General features: G+C 36.2%; 1 protein-coding gene across 17 annotated transcripts in view; it reads right to left on the reverse strand.

Moving 5' to 3' along the window:
* Nucleotides 1-16797, reverse strand: part of RIMKLB (ribosomal modification protein rimK like family member B) — a 44297-nt gene that overhangs the window by 14217 nt on the left and 13283 nt on the right. For all 17 annotated transcript variants that reach the window (XM_019713513.2, XM_074326065.1, XM_019713512.2 and 14 more), the window contains 4 exons: nucleotides 16136-16367; nucleotides 4976-5206; nucleotides 3052-3138; nucleotides 1545-1748 (listed from right to left, as the gene is read on the reverse strand). In XM_019713513.2, coding sequence (XP_019569072.1) covers nucleotides 1545-1748; nucleotides 3052-3138; nucleotides 4976-5206; nucleotides 16136-16310 — 697 coding nt within the window. In that variant the 5' untranslated portion in view covers nucleotides 16311-16367. The remainder of the gene's footprint in view (nucleotides 1-1544; nucleotides 1749-3051; nucleotides 3139-4975; nucleotides 5207-16135; nucleotides 16368-16797) is intronic.

A 16797-nucleotide genomic window follows, 5' to 3' on the forward strand; every position in this document is an offset into this window, starting at 1 on the left:
TAAAATCAGGACTTTGAAGTCTAAGTTTCCTTCACTGGGGAATCCCCTTCCAACTCATTCTCTCAAAGAATTCATGACTCAGTACTTTTTCAATGTGCTATTTATTCTGAAGAAGACATTAAACTTGCACTGAAGCCTATCTTACTTCAATAATATAGACCAAGTACAAGGAATTTTTGCATAAATACAATTACGACAAAAATTAAGAGATGAATAATATAGATATAAAGGACAGGCTGGAATCTGGGAACCTGAACAAAGGGACCTGAACGTAGCCCTGTTCCTCTACACTTCCTCTACAGTTCTCACTCCCATCTACCTGCCATTCCTCAGCCAAAAGGATTCTGGGGCTTAAGGTAGCTGACTGAATGTAAGTGAAGCTTTGGGGTTTGCTGGTGTCTGAGAGAAAGGAATTAGAACTAGATTTTCTCGTTTGGAGACTAGTTTCAGGAAGCTCTGAGATAAGGACTAGAAAGCAAAGAAGTTGGAGAAGAGCTTGACTCAAAAAGCTTTATGTATCCACAGGAGGAAAACTGACATCAGCGTTATAAGAATATGCCTAATGTCTCTGACCTCAAAGAGACCAAAATATAACTACAAAGGTAAGCTAAGTCCTCCCTACCACTGAGGCTGGAAGAGTAGGGAGGGAGTCCAAGAAACAGGAAGGCTTCTTTGAAGTATGACTGGCACACTAGCCTATGAATTAAATGACTCTGCTTCTCAGCATCTCTAGGACTGAGGCCATCTGGAATACTCCAAAAAACCAGAGCAGAGCCATGATGTGATAACTACAAAAAAATAACAAGCCATCTATGACTTGAATAAAAGAAGTACGAGCACTTTAAGGAGATTCAAGTTCAACACAAAAAGACTTTCTGAAGCTAAAACAAAAACATGATTACCCAACTAAAAACTTAGAAGAACTAAAGGAAAGTATAGTCACTTTTGTGAGCCATAACTTGGAAACTCAAGTGTTAAGAAATACTTCAAAGCACATACAAAAAGCCTGAGGTGAAATCACAAAAGAAAGATAAGAAATATGGAAGACTGAGCTAGATAACATTACTAAGAAAGTGAAATAAACAGAGAAGAAACAATCCAGACTAAGCTCTGAGGCACTTCAACAATAAGAGATCTCAGAAAATACACATTTAAATCAATCAAAGTCAGCAATCTTGCTTGGACCAATGGGTAAAATGAGCTAGGGCACATCCATCTTAAATGAACTCCAATTATACACAAAATAAGCATATCAACAAAGAAGGAATCTTTAATTCTGGTCAGATATTTCATATATGTCTGAATTGAGTTACAAATTGAGCCTGGGTGAAAATATTAATTCATGATTCAGAGAAATTCAATTTCATTACTAGAAAAATAACTCAAAAATATATTACATTCATGGTAAGTCATTAATCATATTTACATAGGAAAGATAATGTGTTTTTCAACTAAGTAAAAAGCTCTGTAGTTATACACAAATACTAATTAGACAAGCTGTAACATTCCTTTATATACCAGAAAGACACCTGCATCATTTTTACCTAGTGAGCAGTTGCTTTGCATCCTCCCATCTGTTGAACAACGTAACATGGTGCCAACCACACGGCCTCCCACGACAATGACACGTACATCCCGTCCATGAGACTCTTTAACATACTTCTGGAACAGGTATGGAGCTTCATGGCGAATAAGATGGCTTAGATCAGCCAAATGGTGCTTGTCTCGAGCCAAGAAAACTGCTTTGCCTGTGATTGAAAAAGAATAAAAAATATATGCAAGCCATCAAACTGTGGGTAGGTTGTTATCTATTACCTCCATCTTTTTGTCCCAATCTGCTCTTTCAGAACCAATTACTTTTTAACTAAAGTAATATAGTTATGATAATTAGTGATAATGCAAAAATGTATATAACGAAGTTAATAATCTCCTTTTATGAGTCCCTCTATGCCCAAACTCTTACAGTAACCTAGAATTTATTTCAGTATGTTGTGAGTAGGTATCTAAAATTTGTATTCCTCCAGGTTAGACAAATGCCAGCCTCACTTATTAGCAAAATATTTCCCTTTAAGTTAAAACATGTCATATATTATTGTACAATATATTAATATACTATACTTGTGTATAGTAAAATAGCAGTATGTCACTACACATCTAGTTTTATTTCTGAATTCTCTAGTCTGTTCCATTGGTCTACTTGTAAATTTTAATGCCAACAGAAGTGGCTGTTTTTAAAATAGTTATGTTTTAACATTCTTCCCATTAAGAGGAAGGGGAATCTATGTTGCATCCCTTTAAATCTAGGAAGGCTTGTGATTGCTTCAAAACCAACAGAATACAGCAGAAGCAATTCTATATGACTTCTGAGGCTAAGTCATAAAAGCTCATGTCACTTCTTTGGTCATTGGAGTATTCCCTCTAGGAGCCGAGACTTCTTGGCCGCCATACTGGAGAAGCCAAACAAACAGTGCAGTCAACAGTCCCAGCTGAACCCTGATCCAGCTATCCCTGTCAAGGCACTAAATCTTATGAAGCACTTGGGTTTATGAATCATTTTATGCCTTAAGAAATCCTTCCTTAATCTGAAGTCATTAAGATATTTTCATACACTGTCTTCTAAAGCTTTGTATTTCTGCCTTATACATTTAAGTCTTCAAACTATATAAACTGGGAGGGTGAATGTTGGAGTTTGTGATGTGGGGCCTTGCACTGTTGAAGAGAAAGGTAAAGGTATTAACTTGAGACTCCATCTAAATTAAGTGTGCATCTTAAAATTTCTAAGATAACCACTAAATGAACAGAAATAGCCAAACTGAAACTGTAAGTCTGAGGTACCATACAGCTAACAATTACCCTCTAATTATTCTTTAGAATCCCTGCTTCAAAAGCTATACATTTCAATTGATAAGACTACTGTCTAATCAATAACCATGAACAAATATAAAATAATTGCTCTGATCTAAGGAAAAAAATCTCTACTGTATAATCACCCTTACTGATTCTCCAGAATAAATTTCAAAATTAGGTACCAAAGCAACGACTAATACATACCTCTATGACCCCGTGTATTCTTCACTACCATTGGAAACTCCAGTACTTCTGCTTCATCAATCATTTTAGAAAAATTCTCATGGCCACCTGGTTGGAGACAAAAAAAGAAATTTAAAAACAGTAGTAGAGGTGTTTTGTGATGAATTTTATCTACACTAAGGTCAGCAACACAAGGGAGGTAGAAGGTAAGGACCTGATGACTAAATTTTGTTTTTCTTGGAGAAGGTAATAAATCAAAGTCAAAAGCACAGTTAAACATCAGTTTAAAGCAACCACATCTTTTAAAATAGATAAAACCTACCTTAAATTATAAACATTCTAATATCCAACCTAAAGAAATTAAGTATCCTTCAGCTAAAACAATTTTTCCTAATTCTATACCATTTTTCATATTTTTATCCTTTATATTTCCACCATACAAATAATAGAAGCCCCACGGTCTACTTTAGTATATTCAATTCCCTGTTTGGATTAAGAAACAGAAGAATGAGTCAGTTCAGAAGACTCATCTAAGATCGAAGATGTTGCATGTGCACGTACGTGCATGTGTACACACGTTTACATACACATACACACACACACACCTCTCTCAAACATACAAATTAAATTTTCTTATCTCCATTATTATTCAGAGTTGTTTCTACACTGAGCTATTCAGTACCTGTGTGTTAAACCTTGCTTCTTACTGTTTTTATTGCCCAAGAACAAATGACACAAGTAGCAAAATTGGATTATAATTGTAAAAAAAAATACCATGGTGATACAGAAAAATTAAACCAGGAAACAGTTCATTAAACAACTGCAATGCCATAAATTTGCAGCTTAGAGAAATTAAGATAATTCAGTCCCCAAATTTTAAACCTTCAATATTAGAGCACAGGTAATATTTAATTTGGTTAAGCCTTTTCTCCTTTCCATTCTCTTAACATGAGAATAATAGACCCATGACACAAGCTATAACATCCCAGAAGTATCAGAAAGATAAAATTCTCAAACTATTCATATTGTCTCTTGTGCAAGTGCTAAAAACAGCCAGTTGTATCACATATGGCATACAGACTCGGAGAGTTCCCTTTTTAAGAATATTAAAAATAAGAAGAGGACAGGGACATTTATTTGTAGAAATATCTATAAAAAAAAACTGTACTAATTTATAGTAAATCTTATCCTTTCCAAACTAGAAGAACTGGAAAGGTAGAAAATATTAACATAATATTGTTTACAGCAGTGCTACTAAAAGTGTGGTCCAGTAACCTGTGCCCGTTTCTGACTTCTTTGCTATTGATGTGTGACCAGATAAATATAAAAAGAGTAAGCGCTAGAAGTTTTTATAGCAATATGGTATTGCTGTGATATTTTTATTGTACTTTAAAGGAGTACTGGTACAAATCAGAATGCATACCCAAAATAGTATTGTCTTAAGAAAATATATATGAAGAATTATCATGAAAATGGTAATAAAGATAAACAGATATTAGAGACATCATCAAATTCTATTATCTTTTAGGGGCTGCCAAACTAAGGCCTGTGGGACAGATTTGGCCCACTGCCTTTTTTGTAATAAAGTTTTATTGGAATACAGCCACATTCATTTGCTTAAGCATTTTCTTTAGCAGCTTTCACACTAGAACAGCATTACTGAAGGTCTCACAAGAGAGAATTTATAGCCTGGAAAGCTCAAAATATTTACTATTTGGCTCTTTACAGGAAAAGTTTGCTAAGTCTGTTCTACTCATATCATGAAACTAAATGTTAGAACATGATTCATAATTCTACTGCCAGTTTGTTAAAACTGAAAATCACTTCTGTAAGAAGTTCTTTCATGTTCACAAATTTCCTTATATCACATAACCCTATTAGTTTAATATGCTTTCAAAACAATCAGTTCTCTAAAACTTAGGTTATAACTTATTAGTGAATTCACCATAAGAGAAAGTATCTGGCAGAGGAACACCATGCCCAGCCAACTCTTGAAATGTCCAGAACTTATTAACACAGTTCAGGATTGCTTGAGGTCGATTCATCAAACGGCATCCCATCTTCTCTAGATGGCGCAAAACAGTGATGTCACTATCGCTCTGCACCCAAGGGGTTGGTACTCTCACTACGACCACCTGGGGGTAGGCAGTAATTAGTTCTCCATTGATCCGCAGACCTGAGATATATAGGAATGAAGCCAAAACCATTAAAATGAAACATGCAATAAAATAGAGGAAGAGAAGCATATCAAAGTTTGACTCACAAAACTAAATGTACTATTTTGTTGACATTTCATTGGGACAAAGAGACATCCCTCCTTAAATTATATTTCTTTGTAAGAAAAAAGAAAATTTAATGAGATAAACTTCTGTACTGGTTAAATAAATTATGGTACATGTCAATACAATTAAATACTGCATAGCTATTAAAAAGACTGTCATAAATCTCTATGTTCAGAGATGGAAAAAATGTCCAGATGTTGAATTTTTTAAAAAAGCAAATCTGAGAATAAGTTTTATCTGTGTTTACATATGCATAGAAAATGTATGCAAGAGTAAATGATGTAAATGGCTTCTCTCTGAGTTTGAGTGGATGGCAAGGCAGGAAGAGGAAGGCAGAATGGAAAACTAACATTTTTCTCCATGCAATTCTCTATTTTCTTTATGTTCTTTTTTTAAGTGAGGACATATGCTATCATAAAGAAAAGAATAGTTTAAAAAGAGAAGTTTCTGGAATTTTATCCAATACCATTCTATTTAAAGAGTTCCCCAGTAATGAAACAAGGTATTTATATGAGATGGTCCTTAACACCTATTTTCATTAAAAAATAATAGATATACTTGTTTAAAAAGTTCAAATACAAAGAGATATAACGTATTCACCGCCCATCCAACATCACAGGTACTTAAGTGTTAATACTTAGTATGTATTTTCCCCACCATTAATCTTAGTATAGAAAAAAATGTAACTTTTAGAAAAATGAAGTGTTTTATATTATTTTATGTCACTTTCTTTCACTTACTTAAAATTATACCACAGACATCTTTCTATGTCAGTGCATATATAGTTTTATTCCCTTCACTTTTTTTAGGGGACCAAATGGAATTATATTTTATAGATATACCATATGTTCAATCCCTTATTCATGGGCATTCATTCTTTCAATAAATATTAAGCAATTACTATGCATCAGATTATTTTCTAAAAGTTGGGAATAAATTGGTAAATAAGGCAGATAAGGTCCTGTGGAGGAGAGACTGCGCCATGACATGATAACTGCTTATCTGACCCTTGAGCTAGATTTGGCCCAGAACAGAGACTGCTTCCCCTAAACCCCTTCAGAAAGTGCCCGACCCCTCCCCTGTGCTCTAGGCATGCTGGTTCTTGTAACACGCCCTTGCCCTTCCCAGATCAAGTATGTAAGACATTTTCCCCGTACCTGGGACAGGTTATGCCCCAGTATCCCTATCCATCCTGCTCTATATCATCCTATAGTGCCCGCCATGACATGCCTCATAAATAAGTTCCCTTAATGAACTCCCATGTTATACTACAGTTGTCAGCCTTTCTCCAGTCTTCCGGCCCTGGGAAATTTTACATACAGACCCTTGCTCTCAAGACACTTTCATTCTAGTGGGAGAGACTCTATGTATTAATTTTTATAACATTAGCTTTTAAACATGGTAGAAGTCCTGATACAGGAAAGATCGGTGACAGGTAACAGCTGACTTAGGGCATAAGCCTTGAGATCCTGTATGTTTAAAGAAAAGAGAAAGACACTTCAGATGTAAGGGAGTAGCTGAAGTCACAGAAGAAAAAGAACAAGAACAATGTCTGCCTCAATTACAACTTGTACTGATATAAAAGATAAGGTTGGTCAGTTAAGGTGTCAAACACGCAAAGTCACAAATTTTTATTGACATATAATCAATATATAACATTGTATTAGCTTTAGGTGTACAACATAACGATTCAGTATTTGTATATATTGTGAAATGATCACCACACTAAATTTAGTTGACATCCATCACCTCACATAGCTAACAATTTTTTTCTTGTGATGAGAACTTTTTAAGATTTACTCTCTTAGCTACTTTTAAATATAAATACAGTATTGTTAACTACAGTCACCATGCTGAACATTACATCCCCAGAACCTACTTATCTTATAACTGCAAGTTTGTACCTCTTGACCACCTTCACCCATTTCCTCCACCCCACCCTCACCTCTGGCCACCACCAAACAGTTCTTTGTATCAAGGACTTGGGCCCCACATATTAGTGAGATCATACAGTGTTTGCCTTTCGTTGTCTGACTTATTTCATTTAGCATAATGCTCTCAAGGTCCATCAAAGGTGCCACAAATGGCAAGATTTCATTTTTTTCTTTGACTAAATAATATTCCATTATGTACACACACGCACGCACATATACACACATTTTCTTTATCCATTCATCCATCAATGGACACTTAGGTTATTTCCATGTCCTAGCTACTGTAAATAATGCTGCAATGAACTTGGGAGTGCAGGTGTATCTTCAAGATAGTGATTTCATTTCTTTCAGGTAAATACTCAGAAGTGGAATTGCTGGATCCACAAATTCTGAGCTAAAGAGTTTTCATCTGTTCTGATTAAGGAAACTGAGGGTGTGTGCTGAATATTACCTGTTGACATTTCACACTATTCCCCCACCCCCATCTTTTAATCTCGCCCTGTTACGGGCAGGGGCTAGAAACATTTCCACGCTCCCTTGCCAAAAGGATTCCGTTTAGAGAATCCAATGAGAAACAATTACACAAAATTTTAAAGGTGAAAGAGAAGTGGAAGTCATTGTTCTCCAGAGGCAGCTATGGGTAGGTACGTGGTCATCAGCAGATGTGAGGTTTCACCAGTGGCTTTAGGCATTCTCCTCACAATCCTTCACTGTGCTGCTACAGGCATCTTGAGATCAGCAACAGCATATTTCTGCAATCCTGCACATTCTCATCCTTAGGCTTTGGCAGTGATTTGCCTCAACAGTCACTCAAAAAAATCTAAAGAGTATTACTATTATTTTTAATCGGAAAAAAAACCTAGTGACCAGATTGGAAGTGAAAAGTGTGAGACTACGCTATGGAGAATGAGAAAGTTGGAAAGGGAAGCCAGTTTAGAACAGAAGATGCTGAATCTGCATCTAGATATGAAAGATTTTGGTGATAACATAAGGACAAAGTAGAACTACTCTGTAATAGTTGAAGTATGGATCGAAACTTACATATATGCATATATAATCCATATTGATACTATGGAATGTGTGTGTGTGTGTTTATTTATTTATTGGGAATCAGCCCAAGATGTTATCACTAAAGAAATCAGGATATATAGACTGAAAAACAAAAGGAAGAAACAGAAACCTAGAACCAAGATTTGGTGGATGTCAATAAGGAAGCAAAAACCTGAGGAAAAGTCAGTCAAAAAACTAGAAAAATCTAATGGTAAGTACTATTATGAAAGATAAGAAAAGTCAGTATTATCAAGGGGGAATGATCAAATTCACTAAATAAAACAGAGGTAACAAAAAAATTGAATTTTAAGAAAAGCTTGAGTAATCAGGAAAAGAGATGCCATCAACTGTCAAGAAAATTCAACCATTATTACATTATCTTCTCATTTCCCTAAACTGTAGACAGCTTTTGCTCTTTTTAAGAAATGGGGTAAAGAAAGCAATGAAACTGTTCCATGCTCAATACATACCTCCAGTAGCAACCACCTATCTGCTGCCACCAGAAAAATGGGAATATGGGAGTACTACTCTACCCAAGGCAGTCAGATCTGCATTGTACACTATGGGTATTATTGAGGATGGAAAGAAATCCAATGCCTTCAGTAACAGAAACACTTTGTTATTCTAGGCAAAGAGAAGGTCATCCAAGGCTGGAAAGAAGGGAAGGTACAGATGAATGTGAGCCAAAATAGGCAAAGTAACATCTCTTATGACTCTGCTACTGATCTCCTGGACACTCTTAGCAAATGCCACTCTTTAAGAATCCATTCTTATAAGAATATATATGCCTTTCCTATCTGCTTGGCTGCTTCCTAACAAGATATATTTTGTATTTCCCATCAAAATATCCCTCTTTGACATTCTCAGTAATCCTTTCCCCCTCCAATTTGTTTCTGTCTTATTTAGCTATCAATCCCAGGCAGAGACAATTTTTTTTCCTTCACAGGTAAGTTCTTTTGGGAATGATGAGGAATCAATAAAATTCCTTTCCCAGACCTTCATCAGTTGGTACAGAAAGAAACAAAAGGAAGACTACTATAACAGTGTTCCTCATTATCACTGAGGATTACTGCATCGCAGCTGACAGTCATGTGTTTAAAAACCAGAGAGAAAATGGGTGAACTGATTTTTTTTAATTCAATTAACTGAATAAAATTTTTTGACAGAAAAGAAAGAGAAAGGGAAAATAGAAAGCAAGTAAACAAGCACAATCATTATGGCTATCCATTTTTAAAGCATTTTTTTATGGAAGGTAATAACTGGTTAGTTTTTTTTGTAAGTACCATTATAAAATACAGAATCTGAGGTCAAGATAACCAACTCTATCCCAAAAGTTGGCAAAAGGAAGAAAGACATATCAAATTTAGAGAACACTGATGCCACTAGCTAAAATAATTCATCTCCTTAGACTTTATTTATAAATGCTTAACCATGCAAGTTCTGCATGTTTGCGTACATTCTCTTTAGCTTCTCTACAGATAGTTAAAAAACTGGCTTAGGAGAAATACTTTATGAAATTGATAAACAAAAAGACAAAATACCCTTAAGGGATTAATCCATTTATCTAGTCATTTTAGTCATTCAAAAACATTTCCTGAGCACCTACTTTTTAAGATACTCTGAATCTGAACCTTGGGATAAAATCCTAGCCACACTTGAGAAGTTTTGAGAAGGATGGGGGGGAGGGGGAACATCTAAAGTACTTGACTGATACACAGTAAGTCCTTAGTAATTGTTAGTAGCTTTCAATTACTCTCAGTTTACAATGGTGGGGTAGAGTAGGTTGCTGGCACATGATACCTGTTACTAGCAATAGGACTTGGAAGAACGCTTTTGTCCTCAATCCTGATCAAATATTTCTGGTTTATTTAGTATTTGATGCATACGGATTCAGTATTAGAAACAAGATGATAGTCTTCTATTTTGCTAATTTAGCATGAAAACTTGTGTTTATGAAGTTATTTTCCTTACTATTATCCTAATGTGATTTGAAAATTAAAAGCTGAGATACTATATCCAACCTTATTATTATAGTTTCTTCATACATAAAATATAACAGCAATCTTTACTGAAATGGTAAAGAAAAGCTATACAGAAGTGAGGAAATATATAATTTAAGTAATTGTTAATGAAGCTAGCCATAAAAATTTACTGCAGTCTTCTAATAGCAACATACTGTACGAGAGGGGCGAGAGATAGCAAAGCATCCTGATAATGTAGGCAAACCTTTTAAATGCCGAGCCCATGTCCACTTTGAAAAAGGGTAAACTTTTTAAACAGTGGCTCCACATTAAAGATAAATACTTGTTTATGTCAATCTGTTCTACCCAACTTTTAGCAATCACAACTGCATGATATCAAAACTTTCTGAATACACCTATAAGTAAATAAAAATAAAAACAGAGAAACATAAACATATTTATATAACCATAGAATTTTAAATAAACATAAGTAGTAGTAAATATAAACTGAAAGCTATGGAACAATAAATAATGAAAGGAATTATTTTGACATGGCACTTATAAATAAGGACCTTCTTATTTATTTGCAAGAATGTCACATTTCCTAGTTTATCTCACTTCATCTGTTTGTAATTTATCATAGTGAGTTTTATTCATACAGCTATACCCTAATTTGTAATACTCAGCATCACATATAAAACTATAGTTATTTCCAAGAGCAATTTGATCCCTAAATGTGAAAGAATTTAAAGCATTAGAGGTACAACTAATCCAATTCCTTCACTTTCCTGAAATACTTTGGAAAAGGACAGGTAAACACTGATAAGACAGGTATAATCACTTGGTACTGGCAGAGAAGATAAAATTTCATTCAGGTATCTCACTGAAGAATTAATACCAAAAATGTAGACTAATTTAGCATGCAGACTAAATATAATCAAAGCTCCCAAATACTTTGATAATAGGAGGAAGGCTGGGGGAGAAGATCTGAGTTCATTAAAGATATTTCTTCCTGATGACTGAAGACAGTAAAGGTTTTTCCTTTGAATACTTAACAACTTATTTTCTGACTTAAGGAAATACCCAACTGTATATATCCCACTGCCCAGCTGGGTTGGGAATCACAACCCCAATTTCCAAAAGATTAAAACAGAAAGCAACTCAATCTGGGCCATTTGTCTAATTAACATCAAAATGATAACAATCACACTGGAGAGAATATTGGAAAGAGGCACATAAGTACAACCTTTCTGGAGGACAGTTTGGCAATGAAAAGGATTCCCTCTTCTAGGAATTTATGGCAAAGAAATCCTACCTAGGGGCAATGGATATACTCTTTCTCTCATTCTACTCCTGGATAACACCTATCCATCCTTCAGGTTTTTAGAGTCATTTCCTTAAAAAGGCCTTCTCTGATCTCTGTATCTAAACAAGATTCCACTGGTGTACTCTCTCATGTCACACTATACTTCCTTTTATAATAATTAGTGTCTAATTATGTCTTTGACTTTGGCATAATGTCCTGTCTCCCACTTTGGTTAAAGAAGCCATGAACCAGTTGGACTATTCTATTTTTTTCCCTCCGTCCCTCCCACCCCCACTCTGGTTCAAGCATTGTTTCTCAGTCTAGTTGTGTAGGACACAGCTCCTTGACCCATGGTAGTATTATGAGCCTTGCACTCCCCCCAAGCTGAGGCAGTCGGTCATGGGTCGCCGATTGGCTGCTCACAGCAGCTCAGGGCAGCTCTCGCCGACCTCCGGCTGCTTACGATGGCTGCCAGCCACTCATGCTGGCCACCAGCCGCTCATGGCAGCACACAGTAGCCCACAGCAGCCCAGCTCCAGGGAGAGCCGTTGTTAACAAACAATCTTAGCTGTAGAGGGTGCAGCTCACTGGCCTACAACCTCGGCGTTAGGAGGACGGCCCTCCAACCACCTGAGCCACCGGGCCGGCCCCTGGACTATTCTATTTTGCATCTCCAGTGCCTACCACAGTATCTTGGCACACAGACGTGAATCACCTTGACACGTGAAAAAAATTTAAAAAACAGCATGTATGTTATGAATCCACATATGTATATGTGTGATCAATCTGTAGATGGCAAAATTTCAGATATTTACTTTTATTTTTATATTTTGATACTGTTTGTGTCATTTGTATAACAAAGAAATGTATATAAACCTATTGGTATTTTGAAAAGGAGGGGGGAAAGATATATGTACTTAAGATGCCTAGTGTTATGCTTTGTATATAGTAGGTGCTTTCAAACTATTCCTTTCTCCTTCCTTTGCAATTAACTAACAGAAAACTTCCAGAGGAGTATTTAAGAAAAATGCCAGAAGAAATTAAAATGTTTTAATTATATGAAATAACTTTATTTGGGGATAGGTCTGTCTACTAATGCAACAATGGAAAAGAAGTGCTAAAGAGACAGAATCAACCCAACAAATTAGGACCAGCTGACCTGATGGCTTCACTGGTGAATTCTACCAAACATTTAAAGAATTAATACCAATCCTTCCCAAACTTTTCCAAAAAACTGAGGTGAAGGGAACGCTTCCTAATTCATTCTGAGGCCAGCATAACCCTGATACTAAAACCAGACAAAGACACTACAAGAAAACTACACAAATATCCCCTATGAATATTGATGCAAAAATCCTCAACAAAACAATAGCAAACAGAATCCAGCAGCATAGTAAAAGGATTATACACAGTAACGAAGTGAGATTTATTCCTAGAATGCAAGGAGCATTCAACATAGGAAAACCAATCAATGTAATATACTACATCAACAAAATGAAGGGGGAAAAAAAAAGATCATCTCAAATGATGTGGAAAAGCATCTGACAAAATTCAACACCTTTTAGTGATAAAAACTTTCAACAAAATAGGAATAGAAAATTACCTCCACATAATTAAAGCCATATATGAAAACCCCACAGCAAACATCACATTCAAGGCTGAAAGACTGTAAGCTTTTCCTCTAGGTAAGGGAAAAGGCAAGAATGTCTGCTTTCATCACTTCTATTTAACATACTACTGGATGTTCTTGCCAGAGCAATTAGGCAAGAAAAAGAAATAAAAAGCACCCAAATTGGAAAGGAAGAAGTAAACTTATCTCTTTTTACAGATAATATGATCTTATTAATATATGGAGAAAAGGCTAAAGACTCCACAAAAAAAACCTGTTAAAACAAATATATAAATTCAGCAAAGTAACAGATAAAAAGTCAACACACAAAAAGCAGCTTCATTTCTTCTATACACAATGAATAATCTAAAAACGAAATACAAAAACAATTCCATTTACAATAGCATCAAAAAGAATAAAAATATTTAGGAATTTACTTAGCCATGGAGGTGAATACTTGTACAATGTAAACTATAAAACACTGCTGAAAGAAATTAAAGAATAACGGACTGAATCCAAAGTGATCTACAGAGACAATGCAATCCCCCAGCAAATTCCCAATGATATTTTTTACAGAATTAGAAAAACACATCCTAGGATACATGTGTTGATGTATGTGTAGAAAAGATAGCCACCTATCTTTTCTACGAAGGTAGTAACTAGTTACTCACTCAATTCCAACAACTTAGAAACATTTCTAAAGCAGTCATTTCTAAAGCTGCAATAACTGCTAAAAGGTACTGAGAATGAAATAAATAAATATTAAGAGGGCAGAGAACAAAGAGTGAATTTTCCTAAGAAATTCTACTTACTTAAATCTATGGTATCATGTTATTAACCGTGCAAGATTCTGGATCTATTAACTAGCCTATGAATGAAATTACCCTAAAATAGCAGATTTGTACTTTGCATATTAATTCTTACAAAAATCATCTCTCCATTTTAATGTTGAGGAAATTAAAATGCATAGCCTCATTATGATTCCTGTCAACAAAACAAGTAAATGATCTAGAATGCATTTTAAGTGTTTGTTTTACTTATATCCATACCCAACACTATCACTAAACCATTATATTATTTTCTGAAAGTTAATCAAAAGTGTCACTTATATGCCACCATATAATGCTCCACAACAGAAATGACCAATTTAGCTGTAACAAGCCATAACTATCCAAAGCAAAGATGTAAAAGATTCCTGAAAATTAGTCCTAAAGAATTTTTATACATTTCCAAGGTATTTCCCCTTATAATCCTAAAACAAATATGAAATACTAGGCATACTTATCATCAGTTGAGTCAAATCATTAGCACTCTTTTTTCCATTAAAAAGCCTATTAGTCTTTTATACCATATGTGTAAACTTTTTATAAAGGAAAAAAACAGTGGGTCGGCCTGGTGGCTCAGGTGGTTGGAGCGCCATGCTCCTAAGGCCGAGGTTGCTGGTTCGATTTCGACATGGGCCAGTGAGCTGCGCCCTCTACAACTAAGATTGTGAACAATGGCTCTCCCTGGAGCTGGGCTGCCGTGAGCAGCCGGGGATCAGCGTGAACTGCTGTGAGCTGCCATGAGTGGCCAGCAGTCATTGTGAGCCGGCTGGCAGTCGGCGAGAGCTGCTGTGAGCAGCTGTGAGCAGCTGACCAACGACCAGCAACCGATTGCCTCAGCCGGGGGGAGCGCAAGGCTCATAATACCAGCACGGGCCAGGGAGCTGTGTCCTACACAACTAGACTGAGAAACAACAGCTTGAATGGGAGTAGGAGGGGGAGGCGAAAAAGAGGGCAAAAAAAAGAAAAAAACAGTAGGAATCACATGTGAATTGATTCATTTACTAAAAGGACCCCCATGGATTACAAATTACAAATTCCCTTATGAGTATGTTATAAACAAGGTATTTAACACGTTGCGTACGGCGGGGTTTAAATCCCTCATACCCCTCTGTTCCGGCAGGTTTTTAAAAGAAACTACTTTAAAAGGCACTCTTTTCTTTAAAGCGTAAATGCTTCTATGTCATTTATTATTTTTCTATGGAATTCTTTAGGATTTACTCACCTATGATGTTAGTAATCCCTCCTGGTGTGATACTACAGAAAGCAGCTTCCTTTGTTATTAACGAAACACAAATAATTCAATAAAATGTGCAAAGTAAAAAGAGTCAACAGTAAAAACGAGAATTCTCGTTATCCGTCCTTAACGCATGGCTCAGAACAAAACGAAGATTCTCGTGATCCATACACAACGTGTTAAAACTAGAAAAGGGGCCGGCCTGGTGGCTCAGGCGGTTAGAGCTCTGTGCTCCTAACTCCGAAGGCTGCTGGTTCGATTCCCACATGGGCCAGTGGGCTCTCAACCACAAGGTTGCCAGTTCGATTCCTTGACTCCCGCAAGGGATGGTGGGCAGCGCCCCCTGCAACTATGATTGAACACGGCACCTTGAGCTGAGCTGCCACTGAGCTCCCGGATGGCTCAGTTGGTTGGAGTGTGTCCTCTCAACCACAAGGTTGCCGGTTCGACTCCCGCAAGGGATGGTGGGCTATGCCTCCTACAACTAGAAAACGGCAACTGGACCTGGAGCTGAGCTGCACCCTCCATAACTAAGACTGAAAGGACAACAACTTGACTTGGAAAAAAGGCCTGGAAGTACACACTGTTCCCCAATAAAGTCCTGTTCCCCTTCCCCAATAAAATCTAAAAAAAAAAAAAAGTGTGAGCATTAAAAAACAAAACAAAACTAGAAGACAGTAATAATGAAAGAAAACTAGCAAGTTATCTTTAATTTCCCTCCCAACTATTTACTAAATAATGCAATAAGGGATTTAATAAACACTGATGTTTCCATTTCTTAAGATTAGAGAATACTGAGTATGATAAGGCTGTTAACAACTCCTTTGTCCTAATTATTCAGAAAACATGCAGTTAACCATATTCTAAGTAAAAACCCCAAAAATTACTTAGTACAGACTTACCCAGGTTTCCTTGCTCAATTGTCAGCACCACCTCATCCATCACCACGGCCCTAAAGTCCAGTTCCTCCTCACAACATTTGGCCTTTAATGCTCGTAAGATCTCTTTTTGGGGATAGTCTTCCCTGATTCGACGATCTGTCAAAAACCACAATTTGGCTGCCACAGAGCTACACATGTTGATCTGCGTGTTCTTCCTTTTCCTGGATTATTTCCTCCTGAATGTAAACTCTTCCTAAATGGAAGAGAAAATATACATACAAATTAAGAAATCTACTTAATTGCTGACTTTTACACAAATAAATGCTGTGATCATGTATTAACTATACAAACAGGATAACAGGGAATATTATGACTTTTTCCCTTTCATTCAAATTAAAAATTTTTACACCACTAGAAATATGGAAACTGACAAACCTCCCCCTTCATAATATTTCTCCATTTTCCACTGGGGAAGCTGGGTAGCACTGCAATTTTGTAATTAATTACAGCCAGCACTTATCAGATACTTTCAGTGCTTTTCCCTATATTATACAAGGTGTGATAAAAAAAAATACAGTAAATGCTGCTACCGAGTGCCATCAAATGGGATTTTCAATACAGGAAGTGGCACATCGAACCTTAATAACAGTGTGTGACAAGTTTCAACTTGTTCGGTGCAGTCA

The sequence above is a fragment of the Rhinolophus sinicus genome, linkage group LG02, assembly GCF_036562045.2.
Source record: "Rhinolophus sinicus isolate RSC01 linkage group LG02, ASM3656204v1, whole genome shotgun sequence".
Lineage (NCBI taxonomy): Eukaryota > Metazoa > Chordata > Mammalia > Chiroptera > Rhinolophidae > Rhinolophus > Rhinolophus sinicus.